The following is a 17692-nucleotide window of genomic DNA, read 5'->3' as shown; positions in this document are numbered from 1 at the left end:
CAGGAAGGGGGCTGGGCAAGCTGGAAAGATCAATAATAGGATTAGACTGTCAAGGCATTGAGCCATGTGATATCAGCGCAACCTCCCAATCTCTGGGCAGGGAAGGGAGCTGGAGGTTAAGTTCAACCCTGTAGTCAAGAATTCAATCAATCTTGCCTGTGTCAGCAAAACCCTATAAACACTCTGGCACCAAAGCTCGGGTGATGATGCACTTTGAAGTGCTGGAAGTCCTGAGGACACGGAGGCTTCCTGTTTGGGACCTTCCCAGATGTCACCCTATGAGTCTCTTCATCTGGCCAGTCCTGGTTTGTCTCCTTTGTAATATAATCTTAATCATATGTATAAGTCCGTCGCTTTCTCAAGTTCTGCGAGGTACTCTGGGAACTGTCAAGAACTGAAGGGACCACGGAGCCCCTAAATTGGTAGCCAGTTGGTGAGAGTGCAGGTGTCCTAGGTGACCCCAGGGCTTGCAGCTGATGTCAGAGGGGAGTCCTGTGGAGAAGCATGAAGTGCACGAACTCCGTGCTAACTCCAGGAAGTTTGTGTCAGAATTGCATTGCAGTGGTGTTTATTTCAAACATAGTTTTTCAAATTTTCTCCTGGCCAACTCCAAAAACTGAAGTTAATAAGAAGGAGATTGTTGTTATTTTTCACACATACAGAGGCAATGTGGTCACTTCTTTTTTTCATGATTATTAGTAAGGCATTTCCCTGCTAACGTTGGCTAATCCAACATGCAGCTGTTTTAATTTTGCCATCTCCTGCTTTCTGCTGGTAATGCTTGCATTTGTGTGTAAAATGTGTTCTGTCACAGATTCATGACCGAGAACATTAGGTTAAAGACTTAATTCAATATTAAATACTCTCTTTTGAAAAATTAGCCTATTTCTAATATTAATTAGGATATATGAAATTATTACACATATGAAGCTAAGCTCACTTGTGATAGTCACTCAAGGGAAGGCTTAATATGAGGTTGCTGTACAGCAGTTGATAAATCCAAATATATGTGAATGATAAGATTTGATCCTCAGATAAAAGGTGGCAAAACACTTTTAAGCAGATTTTACCAATTGAATTCATAGACTGTGCGGTAGGTGCTAGGAATTGTGGGTGACACTCAGAGATTAATATAGATTCTGAAGAAATTTAAATCTCTAGAAAATAAAAGAACACTTTACTTTAAAATGACCAACGCCATTCAATATTTGAGTGTAGAGTACAGAAATGGACACAGACTGTGTGGCTCCTGTGACCTGAAGGATTATCCTCTCTCTCTTTCGCTGATTTGTCTAGCTATATTTTACTCATCTGTTAAGATATTTTAATTTTTCCCAGGTAGTTTTTTTTCTCTTCAATCTTAAAAAAAGAGTGACTTTGTTTCCCTCCTATAACACCCATCACCTGCCTGTAATGCTGTCTACTTACCAAATATGATTTATACAATTACATTAAATGTTGGCATCTGTGTAGATTTTAACTGGTGTTGTTGTGATGTTTTTTAATGACAGAGGTGTTATCTTTTATTCCTAACAACAAACACAGTGCCTGGTATCTAGCAGGTACTTTAAGAGATCACATGCTAAGCTCAACTATTGCAAGAGCTATGTGCTTAGGGGAAGAAAGAGGGGCTTCCTAGTGGAGATGGGCCTTGAGTTCTAGCTTTTAAGGACAGTAATGGGTTATTTGAAATAAAAGTCCCTGAAAGTATAAATAGTACCCAGACAGACAAACATGGATCGTGAGTGACAAATAACAATAAGATGGTAGGTTGGCATTTTATTACCCAACATCTTAAATGACCATGCCCAAATAAAAATAGGGTTTTATTTGCTGAGAACCAGAGATAAGTTCTTCGAACCATTTGAAGTGATAAAATGGAAGTTGTATTAGACATTGTGAATGGCCCGTACACTATCTATTTTCTTTATTTTTTTAACCTGTTGAGTAAAAGTAGAATGGAAATGTTTAGGGAAGAAATATTTACAGTTAAGAAAAATATATACATATATATTCCAGCCTCCCTTTGCAGTAGAGATAAACAACAGACAAAATTCAGACCAATGGGATAGAAGGAGTCAGCTGCTGCAAGCAAGAAGGCACTCATGGAAAATACTACTTTTTCTGTGTCACCTTGGACAATTCTCTAGTACCTAATCTTTGTTCTTCATTGGTAAGAGAGAGATAACAATAATCCCTTAGAACTTAGTTGGTGCTGTCATATTGGCTAGTTTTTGTAATTTTAGTAGAGACGGGATTTTGCCATGTTGGCCAGGCTGGTCGCGAACCCCTGACCTCAGGGGATCCGCCTGCCTCGGCCTCCCAAAGTGCTGGGATTACAGGCGTGAGGCACTGTGCCTGGCCCTATTCAAGATAAAATTAAGCATTCATGTTAACACACATTCATAATGGGGCAAAGTAAAGGCTCAGGAACTGTGGGTGACTGTGAGGACAGTGGTGACCAGGGTCATTGATGACCAGGGTGATAATGGCAACATTGATCATCATCACTTCTCTTCCATTCATGAAGTTTGAGTCCTAATGCTATTACACAAAGTGAAAGAGGGAGGTATCATGCATCCGGAGGCAGGATACCGTTAAACAAAAGCGAAACTGAGATCTGAATGATGCACCAGGGCAATGGGAAGAGGAGACTTGCAGGGCATTTGGAAAGCAGAATCTTCAAGGCGGGCACATTCGTGAGAGTCGGAGGTGCAAGGAAGAGTAAGAGAGGGTAGACTTGTAGTGGACTACAGTTTCATCTCTGGCTACCTATGAGTAGAGTAGAATCTCAGGACTAGCTGAGCCCACATGCTCAGTGTAATATTCCCAGACTGCTTAATGTCAGGCTGTGCATTTGAAGAGGTGAGAACTGTTTCCTAACCTCTGCCTCTTCGCTGCCTCACATTACTATTCCTGGCTTCTGCTGCCAGCCTGAGAACCTGCCACACATCAAAGCTGTGCTGCCTGACACTTTGAGATCGATCTCCTGCTCGTGGAGAACACAGCCTTCTTTTTTCTCACCTGTTTCTCGATGGTCTTACTCTAAGACTTTCAGCAGTAGAGCAACGCTTATGGAGACAGAAGAGTTGTGTAGAAAATGTTTATGTGGAGTGTTTGTTGTTATTTAGGTTGTTTTCTTGGTGTTTGCAGATTTTGAGTCACAAAGGTAAGGAAATTGATTCCATCTTACCTGAGAAGCTTCCCAGTCTGGGTGCGGTCACGTCCCCACCGTCGTGGATCTCAAGGGAGTCCCAGTTTTGTTCCGTGGCAAAACTGATCACTTGGATCTACCAAACCATAACATTAAGTTAATATTGATTTTTGGCTTAACATAATTAGTCTAATTAGATGGGGTATTGGGTTTTTTCATGATTAAGGTGTATATATAGGTATATACCTATACCTGTATATATACTTATATATACACCTTAATCATGCCTCCAATACCATAATATTATATATATATAAATACACACACACACACACACACACACACACCTTAATCATGAAAATCTATCTATCTATCTATCTGGCAAAATTTAAAAAACAAACCATGAAAGAACAATTTTTTTTTTTTTTTTTTTTTTTTTTTTTTTTTTTTTTTTTTTGAGATGTAGTCTTGCTCTGTCACTCAGGCTTGAGTGCAATAGCATGATCTTGGCTCACTGTAACCTCTGTCTCCCGGGTTCAAGCAATTCCCCTGCTTCAGCCTGCCTAGTAGCTGGGATTATAGGCGTATACCACGCACCTGGCTAATTTTTGTATTTTTAGTAGAGATAGGGTTTCACCATGTTGGCCAGGCTAGTCTCAAACTCCTGATCTCAAGTGATCTGACTGTCTTGGCCTCCCAAAACGTGGGGATTACAGGCATGAGCCACCGTACCTGGCCAAGAGAACAATTTCTACAAATGGTACTTTTGATAGTTTTTGTTCTAAAAAATTTAAATTTTATTCTAAAAAATTATATTTATTCAAAATATAGAAAAACGATTAGAAATATTTTGTAGAAATACTAAGAGAAGAGAAACAGAGTATAGTCTATGTATTTAAAATAACCAAGATAAAAGGAAAAAAGAAAAAGAGAGATGGAAAGAAAGAAAGAANTTTTTTTTGAGATGTAGTCTTGCTCTGTCACTCAGGCTTGAGTGCAATAGCATGATCTTGGCTCACTGTAACCTCTGTCTCCCGGGTTCAAGCAATTCCCCTGCTTCAGCCTGCCTAGTAGCTGGGATTATAGGCGTATACCACGCACCTGGCTAATTTTGTATTTTAGTAGAGATAGGGTTTCACCATGTTGGCCAGGCTAGTCTCAAACTCCTGATCTCAAGTGATCTGACTGTCTTGGCCTCCCAAAACGTGGGGATTACAGGCATGAGCCACCGTACCTGGCCAAGAGAACAATTTCTACAAATGGTACTTTTGATAGTTTTGTTCTAAAAAATTTAAATTTTATTCTAAAAAATTATATTTATTCAAAATATAGAAAACGATTAGAAATATTTTGTAGAAATACTAAGAGAAGAGAAACAGAGTATAGTCTATGTATTTAAAATAACCAAGATAAAAGGAAAAAAGAAAAAGAGAGATGGAAAGAAAGAAAGAACAAAAGAACGAAAGAAAGCAGCCCACAGACCCCAGCTGAGCCCTGCTGTAGACTGTGGACTTCAAGGACTCACCTGAATTCCCGAGCCCTCCGTAACTATGATCTTCCATATACAGTTCAAGTTGTTTCCGTAGGGCTCGGGGTAGCCAGGGGACAGAATTGTACCTCTTCGCTGAGTGAAATTACCACTGCATGGTACTAAAAGACAGAATCACATGTCATGAAATAAAGTGCCATAGTACAGTGTTGATTTGGCACGTAGTTTTCTTCCACTGTGTGACCAGACAGTAAGAGAAAATGTACGTGAACAATGATACGTTAAATGGCATTTTGAGCCAAGGTAAAATTTAGTGTTTTCTCTTTTAAATTAGCAATATAATTGATTATTACCTGTTATGCTACTGAGTTATAGATCTTGAGTCTATAAAGAAATCTATCCAAGTTCTCTAAGAAGGGACGGTGTCTAATGATGGCATCTCCAAAGTGAATTATGTTTAGAATAATTTACCTACTATAATTTAAGGACCTTGGCAGAGTCTTCTCTCCATGCAGACATGCATCTCCAAATGATATGAATGGGATTTATGAGCAAAGTCAAGAGAAGAGGTGCTTAAAATGTACAAATGATTCAAGTGCTAATCATGATTATACTAGGGTTTTCCATACAAAATGAAGCAGGTCAACTATAACAAGGTCATTGTCATTCAGCCTGCATTTTATCTATTACTTTTCAAACATTCATCAGCACCCATTTATTAAAAGGACGTTACACAAGTAACATAGCAAATCAACATGATAATGATTTTTTCCCAAAACGAAATTATGTTCTATACTCATGACTTTAGAGTTGATGGCCTACTTCATAAATACGGAGAAGGGAAACATGCTTTATCCTTGCTAAGATGATGAGTTGTTTTATGAAACACAGTAATTTTTAGGGTTTGGCTACTAACTCAATTATTTCCCATGAAACAAATTGCCCTTTAAATGGGTCATGAGCCAGATGGATTTACGTAGCCTGGATAGAAGCACGAGAAGCAACTCTTTGGCATCACCACACAGTTCTGGTGGGCAGCCCTGTGCCCGCGATTCCCGCTTAGGGACACCGCTTACCCACACAGCTGGGGATCGTGTCGTTCCACTGCGCCAAGGCATTGGGCACGGACTGGCAGTGGAGCGCCGTGGAACCCTGAAGCAGGTATCCTGGGTTGCACTCGAATCGGACGATGGAGCCTGCCGAAAACTCAGAACCAATTCTCCTTCCATATCTGGGCTCGGGGACAGAGCTGCACTGGGTGTCGCTGGTACGAGGAACAGCTAGAAGCAAAGCACAGAACACAGCCATCTGTATCTCCATCAGCAAGCCAGGATGTTGTGTGGGAACTGGGTTTAAGATGGGGCCAAGGAGAGCTGATGCAGACAGAGAATTTAATAACACGTCCAACAATCGCTATAGAGAGTGATTTGAAGAACTGGGACCACGCAGAGCTGGCGCAGATAGAGAAGTTAATAAAGCCTCCAACAATCGCCATAGAGAATGATTTGAGGGGCTGGGACCATGCAGAGCTGGTGCAGATAGAGAATTTAATAAAGCCTCCAACAATCGCTATAGAGAATGATTTCAGGAACTGGGACCACGCAGAGCTGGCGCAGATAGAGAAGTTAATAAAGCCTCCAACAATTGCTATAGAGAATGATTTGAGGAGCACGTTCCCAACTGCACTTCATCCTCAGGACCATCTCAGTGTCCTCACTTCAGATGAGGAAAACAGCATAAAAAGACTCAGTGCCTTATGAGGACTGATTGATATTCAGGAGATTACATTTAATCATCCTGCTGGTGATAGTGAGATGACTAACAAGGTGTACTTGTCCTCATAGGCCTCATAGTCTAATGAGAAAATCTACCATATGAATGATTTGTTATAATATGGCCATTGTGATGCAATAAAAATATTAAACTACCATCAGATCCAGCAATCCCATGTGTGTATACTTATTTAAAGGAATTTAAATTGGGATCCCAAAGAAATATCGGTATTCTCACATTCATTGTAGCAGTCTTCAAAATAGTCTACATGTGCAAACAACTTAAATGTCTATCATCAGATGAACAGATAAAGAAACCGTGGAGTAGATACTCAATGGAATACTATACAGCCTTGAAAAAGAAGAAATTCCTGCTATTTGTAATAACACAGATGAACCTTGAGGACATCATGCTAACTGAAATAAGCAAATAAGCAGTCACAGAAGGACAAACAACTTATGATTTTACTTCTGTGGGGAGATTAAAGTAGTGGCACTCACAGAACCAGAGAGAGTTACAATGGTAGTTACTGGGGGCAGGGGAACAGGAAAACGGGAAGCTACTTTTGAGTGGGTATAAAGTTTCAGTTACGTAAAATGAGTAGGTCCAGGAGATCTGCTCTACAGCACTGTGTTTATAATTAAGAGGGTAGATTTCCTGATGAGAACACCTGTTCCACATGCAATCATGTTGCCTTTAGTCCTCCCTAAAGTCACCTAGGATGAGCCCAAATCTCAACAGGCCCTGGCTGGGTGCGTTGGCTCACGTCTGTAATCCCAGCACTTTGGGAGGCTGAGGCGGGTGGATCACTTGAGGTCGGCAGTTTGAGACCAGCCTGGCCAACACGGTGAAACCCCATCTCTACTAAAAATACAAAAATTAGCCAGGTGTGGTGGTGCATGTCTGTAATCCCAGCTACTGGGGAGTCTGAGGCAGGAGAATCGCTTGAACCTGGGAGGCATAAGTTGCAGTGAACCAAGATTATGCCACTGCACTCCAGCCTGAGCGACACATTGAGACCCTGTCTCCAAAAAAATAAATAAAAAAAAAAAATGAAAAAACAGCAAGTCCCTCCGGTTCTCTCTTGATGAGACTTTCCTAGGTTCTGTATAATGGGTGGCCTTCGTTGTTGCAGCAAGCAAAACCCCAAGTATGTGGAATGACACGTGTGTATCTCAGGTCTTTGGGTAGTAGGTACTGACAGGTGAGTATCAGTGCAATGTGGGGGGGTAAGATAACTATTCAGGTTGTATGACAGAAATTGCCACCTACAGGAGATATTCCTGTTTATCAAAAGGAGTGTGGGCTAAAGATTAAAAAATACTTCAATTGGCAAAGAGGTCCATCACACCAGGCAAACTCTGAAAATAGTTATGCACTTCGAAATTTGCGTATTTTGTTTTGTCCTCTGCAATGAAAAAGACAGTATTCAGGTACTGTCTCTGAGATTCTATCCTCCTCAGTCCTTCACCCTAAATGCACAGTCCTTTATCAGAATGTGCTCACGTACTCATTTTCTCTTAAAATAACCCTTCTACCTTCCCACAGCTTTTTCTAACACACTAGAATCTGTTTTATTTATTTATTTTCTGTTGAATCAGAACAACAACCGACATGATTGGGGTCACTGCTGCTGGGGAAGCAGTTCCATGAAAATGGAAATTGGCAGATTATTTTGACTAAATGACATTTCCATTTGGTGTTGAGATATTTTCTATAAAAGGAAAATTAATAAAAGTGTCTACCTTTCTAACAGCACTGATGTGGAACATAGTTTATGGTTTATCAGAATCATTCTTCTCTAAGCTAAAAATAAAATACAGAGTAACTATAATATTCTATTACAGGTCGAGTATCCTTTATCTGAAATGTCTAGTGTTTCAGGTTTTGAATTCTTATAGATTTTGGAATATTTGCATAAACATAATAAGATATCTTAGGGATGCGACCCAAGTCTAAACGTGAAATTCATTTATGTCTAATACATGCCGTATACACATAGCCTGATACACCTTCTACACATGCTTTATCCTTGTTAAGATGATGACTTGGTTTATGAAACACAGAAATGGTTAGGGTTTGGCTAATACTCAATTGTTTCCCACAAAACAAGTTGCTCTTTAAATGGGTCACGAGCCAGATGGATTTATGTAGCCTGAGAAGCGCAAGAAGCAGCTCTTTGGCACCATGGAGAAGCTCTGGTGGGCAGCCATTTTATACAATATTTTATATTTTAAAATACAAATACAATAATTTAAATAATTTTGTGCATGAGACAAAGTGTTGACAGCATTTTCTATTGCGATTCGTCCATTACATGAGGTCAGGTGTGACATTTTTCCTTTGTGGAGTCATGTTTGTGCTCAAAACATATCAGATTTTGGAGCATTTAGGATTTTGGATAGTCAGATTAGGGATTCTCAATTCATATAATAAAATAGTTCTTGAAATTATTTTTGTCATGCCTGAGTATTTTGTTAGAGTTGAATAATGGCATGAAGAAAAAAAGAGATATCCCATAGAGGCTTCCACAATCATCTCAAAGATCTTTCACAAAACGAAGAACTATTGCCAGTGGTAGTTTTTCTACTTATGCTGGATTGCTTACAAAATACCTGCTATCGTGGCAAAGGTTCCACTTATCTAAGAGGCTTCAGGTATTGCATCGCTCACTTGTATATTTGAGAGCTATGTAAACATATTTGTATCTTTGAGAGATACAGGGTATCACTGTCATTCCAAGTTCCCCAAATGAGGAGAAATACAGCACCAACGGCCATGTGTACACAGGTCACTTTCTTCATGAAATTGATAGTGGTCTATTTTCAAGGAAAATGACAATAAATGAATAACACCTGCATCTGGATAAAATTACGAAAAAAGATTTTTAGAGGAAGAAGTTTAGAAAGTGAAGAGACCAATTTTAAGTATTTGAGACAGTAGGACAGGGAGAAGCTGTGGAATGGACATCACAGCTCCACAGAATGTCTGGGAAGCGGGTGGGTAGAAATCAGACTGTGCTCTGTAACTTCCTCCTCCCCGCCAGTCCTCTGGCTCTGGCCCTTCGCCTGGACATTTCAGATGGCACCCGAGAGAAATTCTATTGTCTGTCATCATCATTCTCTATCTTTTAGTAAATATTTCACACTGCCATGAAGCCAAATTGAAATCAGCCCAGTGGAAAAGTGAGCAGGAATGAGGTCAGCCTGGAATAGGGGGTGATCAACAAAATGACTGACTTCTCAGGCCAGACAACCATGTTTCTTTGGAGGCAGGATGTCCTCCCCTGGGGCTCTGAGGTGCTGTAAGTGGGAAGCAGTGCGAATGTGTGCACACCTGTCGGAAAAAGCCGGAAACATATTGTGACAGGTTTCATGTTCACCCTTCAACACCGCAAATGCTCTAAGCTACAGCTACGTGCTGCTCCTTTACTGCACCTCTGTTACAGTCGATGTGAAAACCACAACAACAATAATAAAATAAATCTGAATGCATGGAGGACTCACTTGCAACACCTAAGTGGAGCAGTTTTGATTTAGTGACTGAGGGACATTTTCTATCTCAAAATCATTCCTCTCTCATGGTTGAAAAATCAGGTTGGACAAGCCATTACTAGTCAATGAATTAAAATATATATCACTGGATTGCAAGCAGAATTTTACATTTATTCTTCTTTGCAAAGAATATGCATTTTATAAGCTTTCGATACAAATGTGAGGTTTTAGATATGGAAAACCAGCTAAGCCACATAATTCATGCCATCTAAAAAGAAGAAGAAACCAAGGGAAAATCAATCAAAACATGTATTTGCCTGCCTAGAAATGACCTCAAGTAAAGAAACTCTTAATGTACATCTTCCCTACCCAAATTGAGAAAAAAATATTTCTGCGTTTATAGCTCTGCTTATTTTCAGGAGACTATTCGATTAACTATTTTATTTTATTTTATTTTATTTTATTTTATTTTTGAGGTGGAGTCTCGTTCTGTCACCTAGGCTGGAGTACAGTGGTGTGATCTAGGCTCACTGTAATCTCCGCCTCCCAGGTTCAAGCAGTTCTCCTGCCTCAGTCTCCCAAGTAGCTGAGATTACAGGCACCTGCCACTACCCTTGGCTTTTTTTTTTTTTTTTTTTTTTGTACTTTTAGTAGAGATGGGGTTTCACCATGTGAACCAGGCTGGTCTTGAACTCCTGAGCTCAGACAATCTGCCTGCCTTGGCCTCCCGAAGTGCTAGGATTACAGGCATGAGTCACCATGCCTGGCCTAATTAACTATATTTCCATGAGTGCTAAAGAGACCAAGTCTTTCCAGCAGAAGACCCTGGAAGAAGAAAGCCTTGAGCTCCTGAGCCTGGGATGCAGGTGCTGCTTCAGGCGAGGAGCCTGGGAGAGGAGAACCCAGGTTAGAGATGGTAGCCTGGAAAACATGACTTGGAAAGAAACAGTCCCGGCCAATGGACATTTATAAGCTGGGCACTGCAGGGGAGGTTCAATATAGAAATACGGTTTCCTCTTCCCTTTAAAATGTACAGTAAATCCTTGCAGTTTACTCGTTTTGGTGTGTGTTATTTGGAAGGAACTGAAGGCAGCATTGAATTCTACGTTGAAACAAATGACAGGAATAGGCTCTTTATGAAAACAGACAGGCATAAATATAAGACCATTGAAAAAAGTAGCGTTGATGAGGTACTCTCCCACATGAAGGTTTATTGAGACACAATCAATCATGCATATCAGAGGGATGGGGGAGAAGACAGAGCAGGGTGGGCAGCTGTGACCAGCCTGCCTTAAATCCTCAGAAGCCTCGGAGCAGGCAGCAAAGACAAGGATGTGGGCTCTGCCTCCCTTGGCCTCTGTTTTCAGGCGGATTGATTCTAATGTTGAAAGACATGAATTACCGGCCAAAGCAAAGTCTCTAAATGCAATGTAATTACTTAATGGTATAGAATCAATGGCCTCTTCTAATCCTGGAAGAAGCAGACTGTGCTGGAGTTACTAAGAAACGGTGTGTGTGATGTTCTGCTTTTGCATTTTGCTAAGAATATGTTGATTTTAGGTGTGATGTATTTTCTGTGAAATGGTAAAGATCCCTGAACTTGTATAACCACAGCCAATCATGCAGGTTCTTCCAGTCCCTGCTTAATGGTACAAGGCCAGGGAACTTAGAGAGTACAGGGGAGGCTACAGGATTTCCTCCACTGTGAACACTCAGGGAATTCCCGGGAGCTCAGAAACTGGTATAAAACACTTTCTGCTTGATGCCAAAAAGCACATGTACAAAGCTGAACATGTCCAGCATTTAAAAGCAAGAATTGTGTATCTCCCATGTCTTCAACAAAGCTTGCTAATGCCAGGAAAAAATGTAATCATGGCTCAGACTTGGAATATTAAAACTGTCAGAGGTGTTTGATCCAGAGAGACTCCATCTTCAATAGGGGCTGTGTAAAATGAGACTGAGACCTACTGGGCTAAATTCACAGGAAGTCAAGAATTCTAAGTCACAGGATGAGATAGGAGGTCGGCACAAGGTACAGGTCACAAAGACCTTGCTGATAAAAAGATGTAGTAAAGAAGCTGGCTAAAATCCTCCAAAACCAAGATGGCTTCTAAAATGGCCTCTGGTCATCCCCACTGCTCATTATACACTAATTAAAAAGCATTAGCATGCTAAAGAAAACACTCCCACTGGCACCATGACAGTTTACAAATGCCATGGCAATGCCAGGAAGTTACTCTAAAGGGCCTAAAAAGGGGAGAGACCCTAGTTAAAGGAATTGTCTACCCCTTTGCCAGAAAACTCACAAATAATCCACCACTCGTTTAGCATATAATCAAGAAATAACAGCAAGTATAAGCAGCTGAGTGGCCCAGGCCACTGGTCTAAGGAGTAGCCATTCTTTATTCCTTAACTTTCCTAATAAACTTGCTTTCACTTTACTCTGTGGACTCGCCCCAAATTCTTTCTTGCGTGAGATCTAAGAACCCTCTCTTGGGGTCTGGATCCGGACCCCTTTCTGGTAACAAAACCATTACAGACACTCTCATACTTCAGGAGGGGAATAATTCGATTTCTTTTCATGCCAGCTTCTCACCACAGCTTTTGCTTCTCAATGCTATTTGATTATATCACAGCTGAGGGAGTGGTTACTGATTCGGAGTGGTTACTGATTCAGAGTGGGGTGAATGCTTGGGTGGGCAGGATGCACGCCTGAGCCACAGCTGCAAACAGTGCTCCATTATCACCAAAACCTGTTGGTCATGCAGGTCACTCATCTCAGTCTCCACACCACGCCTTCCGTCACTGGAGACCAGTGGATTGTGAGTGCTTCCTTTCTGGCAGAGTGGATCATGACCATGCCAGTTTGTTCAGCGGCACCAAACTGAAGATAAGAGAAGCTCCTGGCAAGTCCTGGCTCACCACAGACACATCCAAGCTGAAGGGTTATCCAGTGTTTCATTCTGAAGGGTCACTCGCCACAGCCTTCTCTGGGGTGCCCTGTGATCTAACTCACACCTTCTTCTCTCATGCTTTCCAAATGTACCCTTCTGCTCTCAAGCAGTGTGGAAAACAAACAAAAACCCAGCAATTGCATAGGTTCACTAGAATACTGCATTCAAAAGCCTCTAGACTTCCATTGCTTCACAAGTTCAGAAAGATGGTAACATCATCATTAGTTATGTCTTCATATCACTAACCAGGATGACATGGGGGGTGGGGAGCAGAGGGCTAGAGACCATGATCTGTGCACATCTGGAGTCACATGCACGTTTTCTGCACACTGACGCTGTTGCAAACATTTTCCACGGCAGCCCCCAGCAGCTCTTTATAACCGAACTGTGTCTGTTAACAAGGGTTAGGTATCCTACAACCATGGAAATCACAGTCTATGTGCAATTTGAAGCTGAACTTGTTTATGAAAGAATGAAGCTGTAGTGTATGAAAGCACTGTTCAGAGTATTTTTATATAATAGAATTCAAATAATTTTTAGGCTTCAGTGTAACTACTGTCTTTCAAGAAGCAATGTTCAATTTAACTTTTCATGTGTACTTAAAACTTTTACCATTGCTATTGAGTAATTTATAAGTTGCATTTATAATTCTAGTTCTTTACCTCCAGAAAACTTAGTTTTGATAAAAGACATCAATTTTTTGCATAAACACACTAGTAGGAGCAAAGCAAGAGAAGGAGGTATTTAGAAATTTATAAAATATTAAGGATGTTAGAGTCATTATATACTCTTGAGGACAAGAAAAATAAATTTCCTCTGTAAATGATGTTCTTTTCTTTCTACTTTTCTGTATCTTTGACATTTTGATGAAAACGTATTACTTTAAGCAAAATTTTTAAAATACATGGCTTCCAAGGACAACATTTGAATATAAGACACCAGGATATTTGCATTCAATATGTTATCTGATGATCTGATAGATTTTATAATCTTTATCAAAAACCAAAGAAAGCCCCTTATAAAGGCAGACAAGGTCAGTCACTTGAGCATTTCCAGGAGAGAAAATGTTCAGGCAGCCCAGTTTCTTTACACATCTCACTTTGGTCTAAACATGATTCTGCTTTTGCGAAGTCAGATAGAATTTATTTGAAAAAATTAGAAATAGTAAGAGACAGGTTGTTTCAACAGGCCACACTCTAATAAAGTCCGTTTTTAAAAACTACTGGGTAATTATTTACATTTTAATAAAAGATGTAACTTATAACAATGTAACTCCGCCGGGCGCGGTGGCTCAAGCCTGTAATCCCAGCACTTTGGGAGGCCGAGTCGGGCGGATCACGAGGTCAGGAGATCGAGACCATCCTGGCTAACACGGTGAAACCCCGTCTCTACTAAAAACTACAAAAAACTAGCCGGGCGAGGTGGCGGCGCCTGTAGTCCCAGCTACCCGGGAGGCTGAGGCAGGAGAATGGCGTGAACCCGGGAGGTGGAGCTTGCAGTGAGCTGAGATCCGGCCACAGCACTCCAGCCTGGGTGACAGAGCGAGACTCCGTCTCAAAAAAAAAAAAAAAAAAAAAAAAAAAAACAACGTAACTCCTTTTATTGCATTCACATCTCCATTCATTCAATGGCTACTTACACAGGATCAGAGATCTTTGTCGCCCGATTAACTGTTAAGCATCATCCTCATTCTCTTCCCATTACTCTTTAAATTATCTAATTGCTGAAAACTGAAGGGTTTTCACACTGAACTGTTTTGAAGTCATGAAATTCCGAATTTGAGATGATTAGGAATGATTGATAAATAATATAACATTGTTATACTCCATCTTTTTTAAAAAAACATAATAGTATCAATAATGTTTTCTGGAGGAATCTTTATTAAAGGAAACAAACCATTGCTAAGAAAAGGTGTTTCTCCAGATCTGAAGAAAATACTTAACAGTGGCCATTAGTATCTGTAGCCTCCAGAAAATCGAGACCTAGAAAACTAAGTATTGCTTCTTATTTTGAACACGCAGTTTATCTCTGAGCATGATCATTTCTTCCAGATCTCAGCCTTTACAGTCACGACAAGCTCCATCCAAAGACTTACTCCAAGCTTCCAAAAGTGTATGAACAGTTTATGTGGTCATTTTTTCAAGTTCATATAATGAATATGCAAAACAAAAGTGAAACATATTCGGAGAAAATTCTTAGCTTTTCAGAATCTTTGAGCAATCTCAAATATTTTTTAAAAGGTTTAAATTAAAAAATAAGTATAAAGGTGTAAAAGTACCCAACGTAAATAAAACACAAACAAAATAAATAGGTATTTAGTTAGGATAAGAGATGCATGTATGATATTTTGTTTTTTGTTTTGTTTTGTTAAATTTCCTTTTAAGCTTAGTTTTTATAAAATGTAGAATTGTATAATGCATTTTAAATATATTTCATATATTGTTACTAAGATCTAAACTATTACAAAATACTTAATTAGATAAATTATTGTATTTGAAATCATCTTCCAAGATGTGAAGAGCTACAGAAAGGTAATATGATCAATATTTATTCCCTTCTAGTGCCTGATGAGATATTATTCTGTTTTGTAGTAGAAATACGAGTTTCAACTGTCAAAAAATTATAACATTTTTATTAAATAACTCATTATGAACATACGAACACCTCCAGCTCCTTAAATATGACAAAAATGCCACTGAGATGTTCTGAGTGCTCTGTCTGAGACTGGTGGTGTGTGCAGCGTCAGGAAGGACCACAGTGACATGTGGAGACATGGGGAGTGACCCTCACCTTGATACACGAAGTGGAAACCCCTGGCAGAGGCACCGCTCTTCGCACTGAATCGGAGCAGAATTTGATTTGATGTAGCCAAGGGCAATGTTTCCCCTAGAAATGAAGACAGAGATAATATGTGGGATTCAGAAAACACACAGCACCATGGAGGACAGGTGTATTTTGGAAAATGGTGATAAAGCTGAAATTTCACATTTGTTTTTTGAACTTTTAAAACATTTTCACTTTGTGGTTTAAAACTCAAATATGTTGTTTTATAAAGATTTAAAACTCTGTCCCAGGCAAGAATAGGCAGTGCATTTGATTAAAATATACTGAAATCATGATTTCACTGATGACTTTTTTTGAAGAAAGCACCGATGGTAAGTAGCTCTATATAATAACGGAGACAGAAGTCAAGGGTGAATCATTTGCTCAGGATCACCTTAATTTGATTTTAGTTAAAAATTAAAAGAATTTTACTTAAAATTTTTTAAAAGTAACTGAATCCAAAGATGACTTTTTAAAAATTAAAGGATTCAGAAAAGACCTTCTGAAGTATATTTTTAACCTTTAGAAGCACATATAGGCCAGGCGCAGTGGCTCACACCTGTAATCCCAACACTCTGGGAGGCTGAAGCTGGTGGATCACTTGAGGCCAGGAGTTTGAGACCAGCCTGGCCAACATGGGGAAACCACATCTCTACTAAAAATGCAAAAATTAGCCAGCTATGGTGGCACATGCCTGTAATCCCAGTCACTCAGGAGGCTGAGGCAAGAGAATTGCTTGAACCTGGGAGATGGGGGTTGCAGTGAGCCAAGATGGTGCCACTGCTCTCTAGCCTGGGAAACAGAGTGAGTGAGACTTCGTCTCAAAAAATAATAATAATAATAAAATAATAATAATAATAAAATAAAATAAAAAATATATAAAAGCACATATAAAATGTGGAAGAGTCTGTCTCAAGCAGTGGTGGGAGGTGTGTGAATTGGCATAAGCCTTTCAGAGGACAATGTGTTACTAAGAATCAACATATTTAACATGTATCCTCTAATGCATTCTTAGATATGTCACTGAACCCTGGTAGAAAAGAACAAAACATAGGTCTTAAGACTTTTAGTTAATAATGAAATAGTGAAAACCTGGAAATAACCAAATCTTAATCTTAATTGGTCAAAGCTTGTGATGCATATAGTTTACTAGGCAAATTAGTGAATGTACTCAGTACCAAACTGGTTTCGTAAATGATGAAAACGTATCAGTACAAATAAGGGGTAGGTCATCAATTAAAAGTGGGGTTAAATTGTGCTACGTTAAACCCACAGAATACCATTCAGAACTCAGAGTAAGGACACTGGCTGTATACAGTGTTTGTTAGAGACAGATTTCTGTATGTGATTTTAAGGGTAAGAATGGGATAAAAATAAGTTTTGAAATAACAGTCCATGTTTTCTGGGGGTTCCTGTGTGTTTGTGTGCACGTGTGGACAAATGTATGCATGTGTACATGTGAACACGGGCAGATGTGCAGTTATTAATGGGTCTCTCTATGTAGGACTCACAGGCTTAGAATGATTTGGACCGAAATGTTAATCATTTTTATATCCAGAGGGGAGGTTAAGACACATGGGATACAAAATTAAACACAGATGATAGTTGATTAGCCCATCCTCTTTTTCGGATCTTTGCCCCTTTTACTGAGATAAATATTATATTTTCTGCAATCTTAGTAAGATGATAAAAGCAGGTGATTTTATATCTGAGATAAAACACTTTTGAGATCTTACATCTAAAATAAGATTTTCTAAGCACACACGCAGATTCAAAATGATTACATTTCTCATTCATTAAAACAAAGCAAAAGAAATTGACAAGTTAAAATCAATCCCCTAGCTGTCTAAACTAAATTAAGGGCAAAATGCTTTAAGACCTACCTGAGTGAGACCCAGAGAGCGAGCTGAGAAGTCTGGCCTGTGCGTGGGTTCCATCGAATAATTCGGCCAAATCATTCAGGGCCGTCTGGAAATAGGCAAACTGTCCAAAGACCACTAAAAAA

At 39.6% G+C, this 17692-nt stretch overlaps 1 protein-coding gene across 1 annotated transcript in view; it reads right to left on the bottom strand.

Moving 5' to 3' along the window:
* The window catches only part of CSMD1 (CUB and Sushi multiple domains 1), a 1215136-nt gene that overhangs the window by 272645 nt on the left and 924799 nt on the right, over positions 1-17692 (bottom strand). Inside the window, exons 30-34 of the mRNA XM_017887857.1 lie at positions 17571-17684; positions 15655-15750; positions 5720-5923; positions 4680-4804; positions 3194-3290 (exon numbers count right to left, since the gene is read on the bottom strand). Of these exons, the coding sequence (XP_017743346.1) occupies positions 3194-3290; positions 4680-4804; positions 5720-5923; positions 15655-15750; positions 17571-17684 (636 nt within the window). The remainder of the gene's footprint in view (positions 1-3193; positions 3291-4679; positions 4805-5719; positions 5924-15654; positions 15751-17570; positions 17685-17692) is intronic.

This window comes from Rhinopithecus bieti, unplaced genomic scaffold, assembly GCF_001698545.2.
Source record: "Rhinopithecus bieti isolate Rb0 unplaced genomic scaffold, ASM169854v2 scaffold_15838, whole genome shotgun sequence".
NCBI lineage: Eukaryota > Metazoa > Chordata > Mammalia > Primates > Cercopithecidae > Rhinopithecus > Rhinopithecus bieti.
Note: the sequence above shows the minus strand (reverse complement) of the source record. Positions and strands in the feature narration are given on the sequence as shown.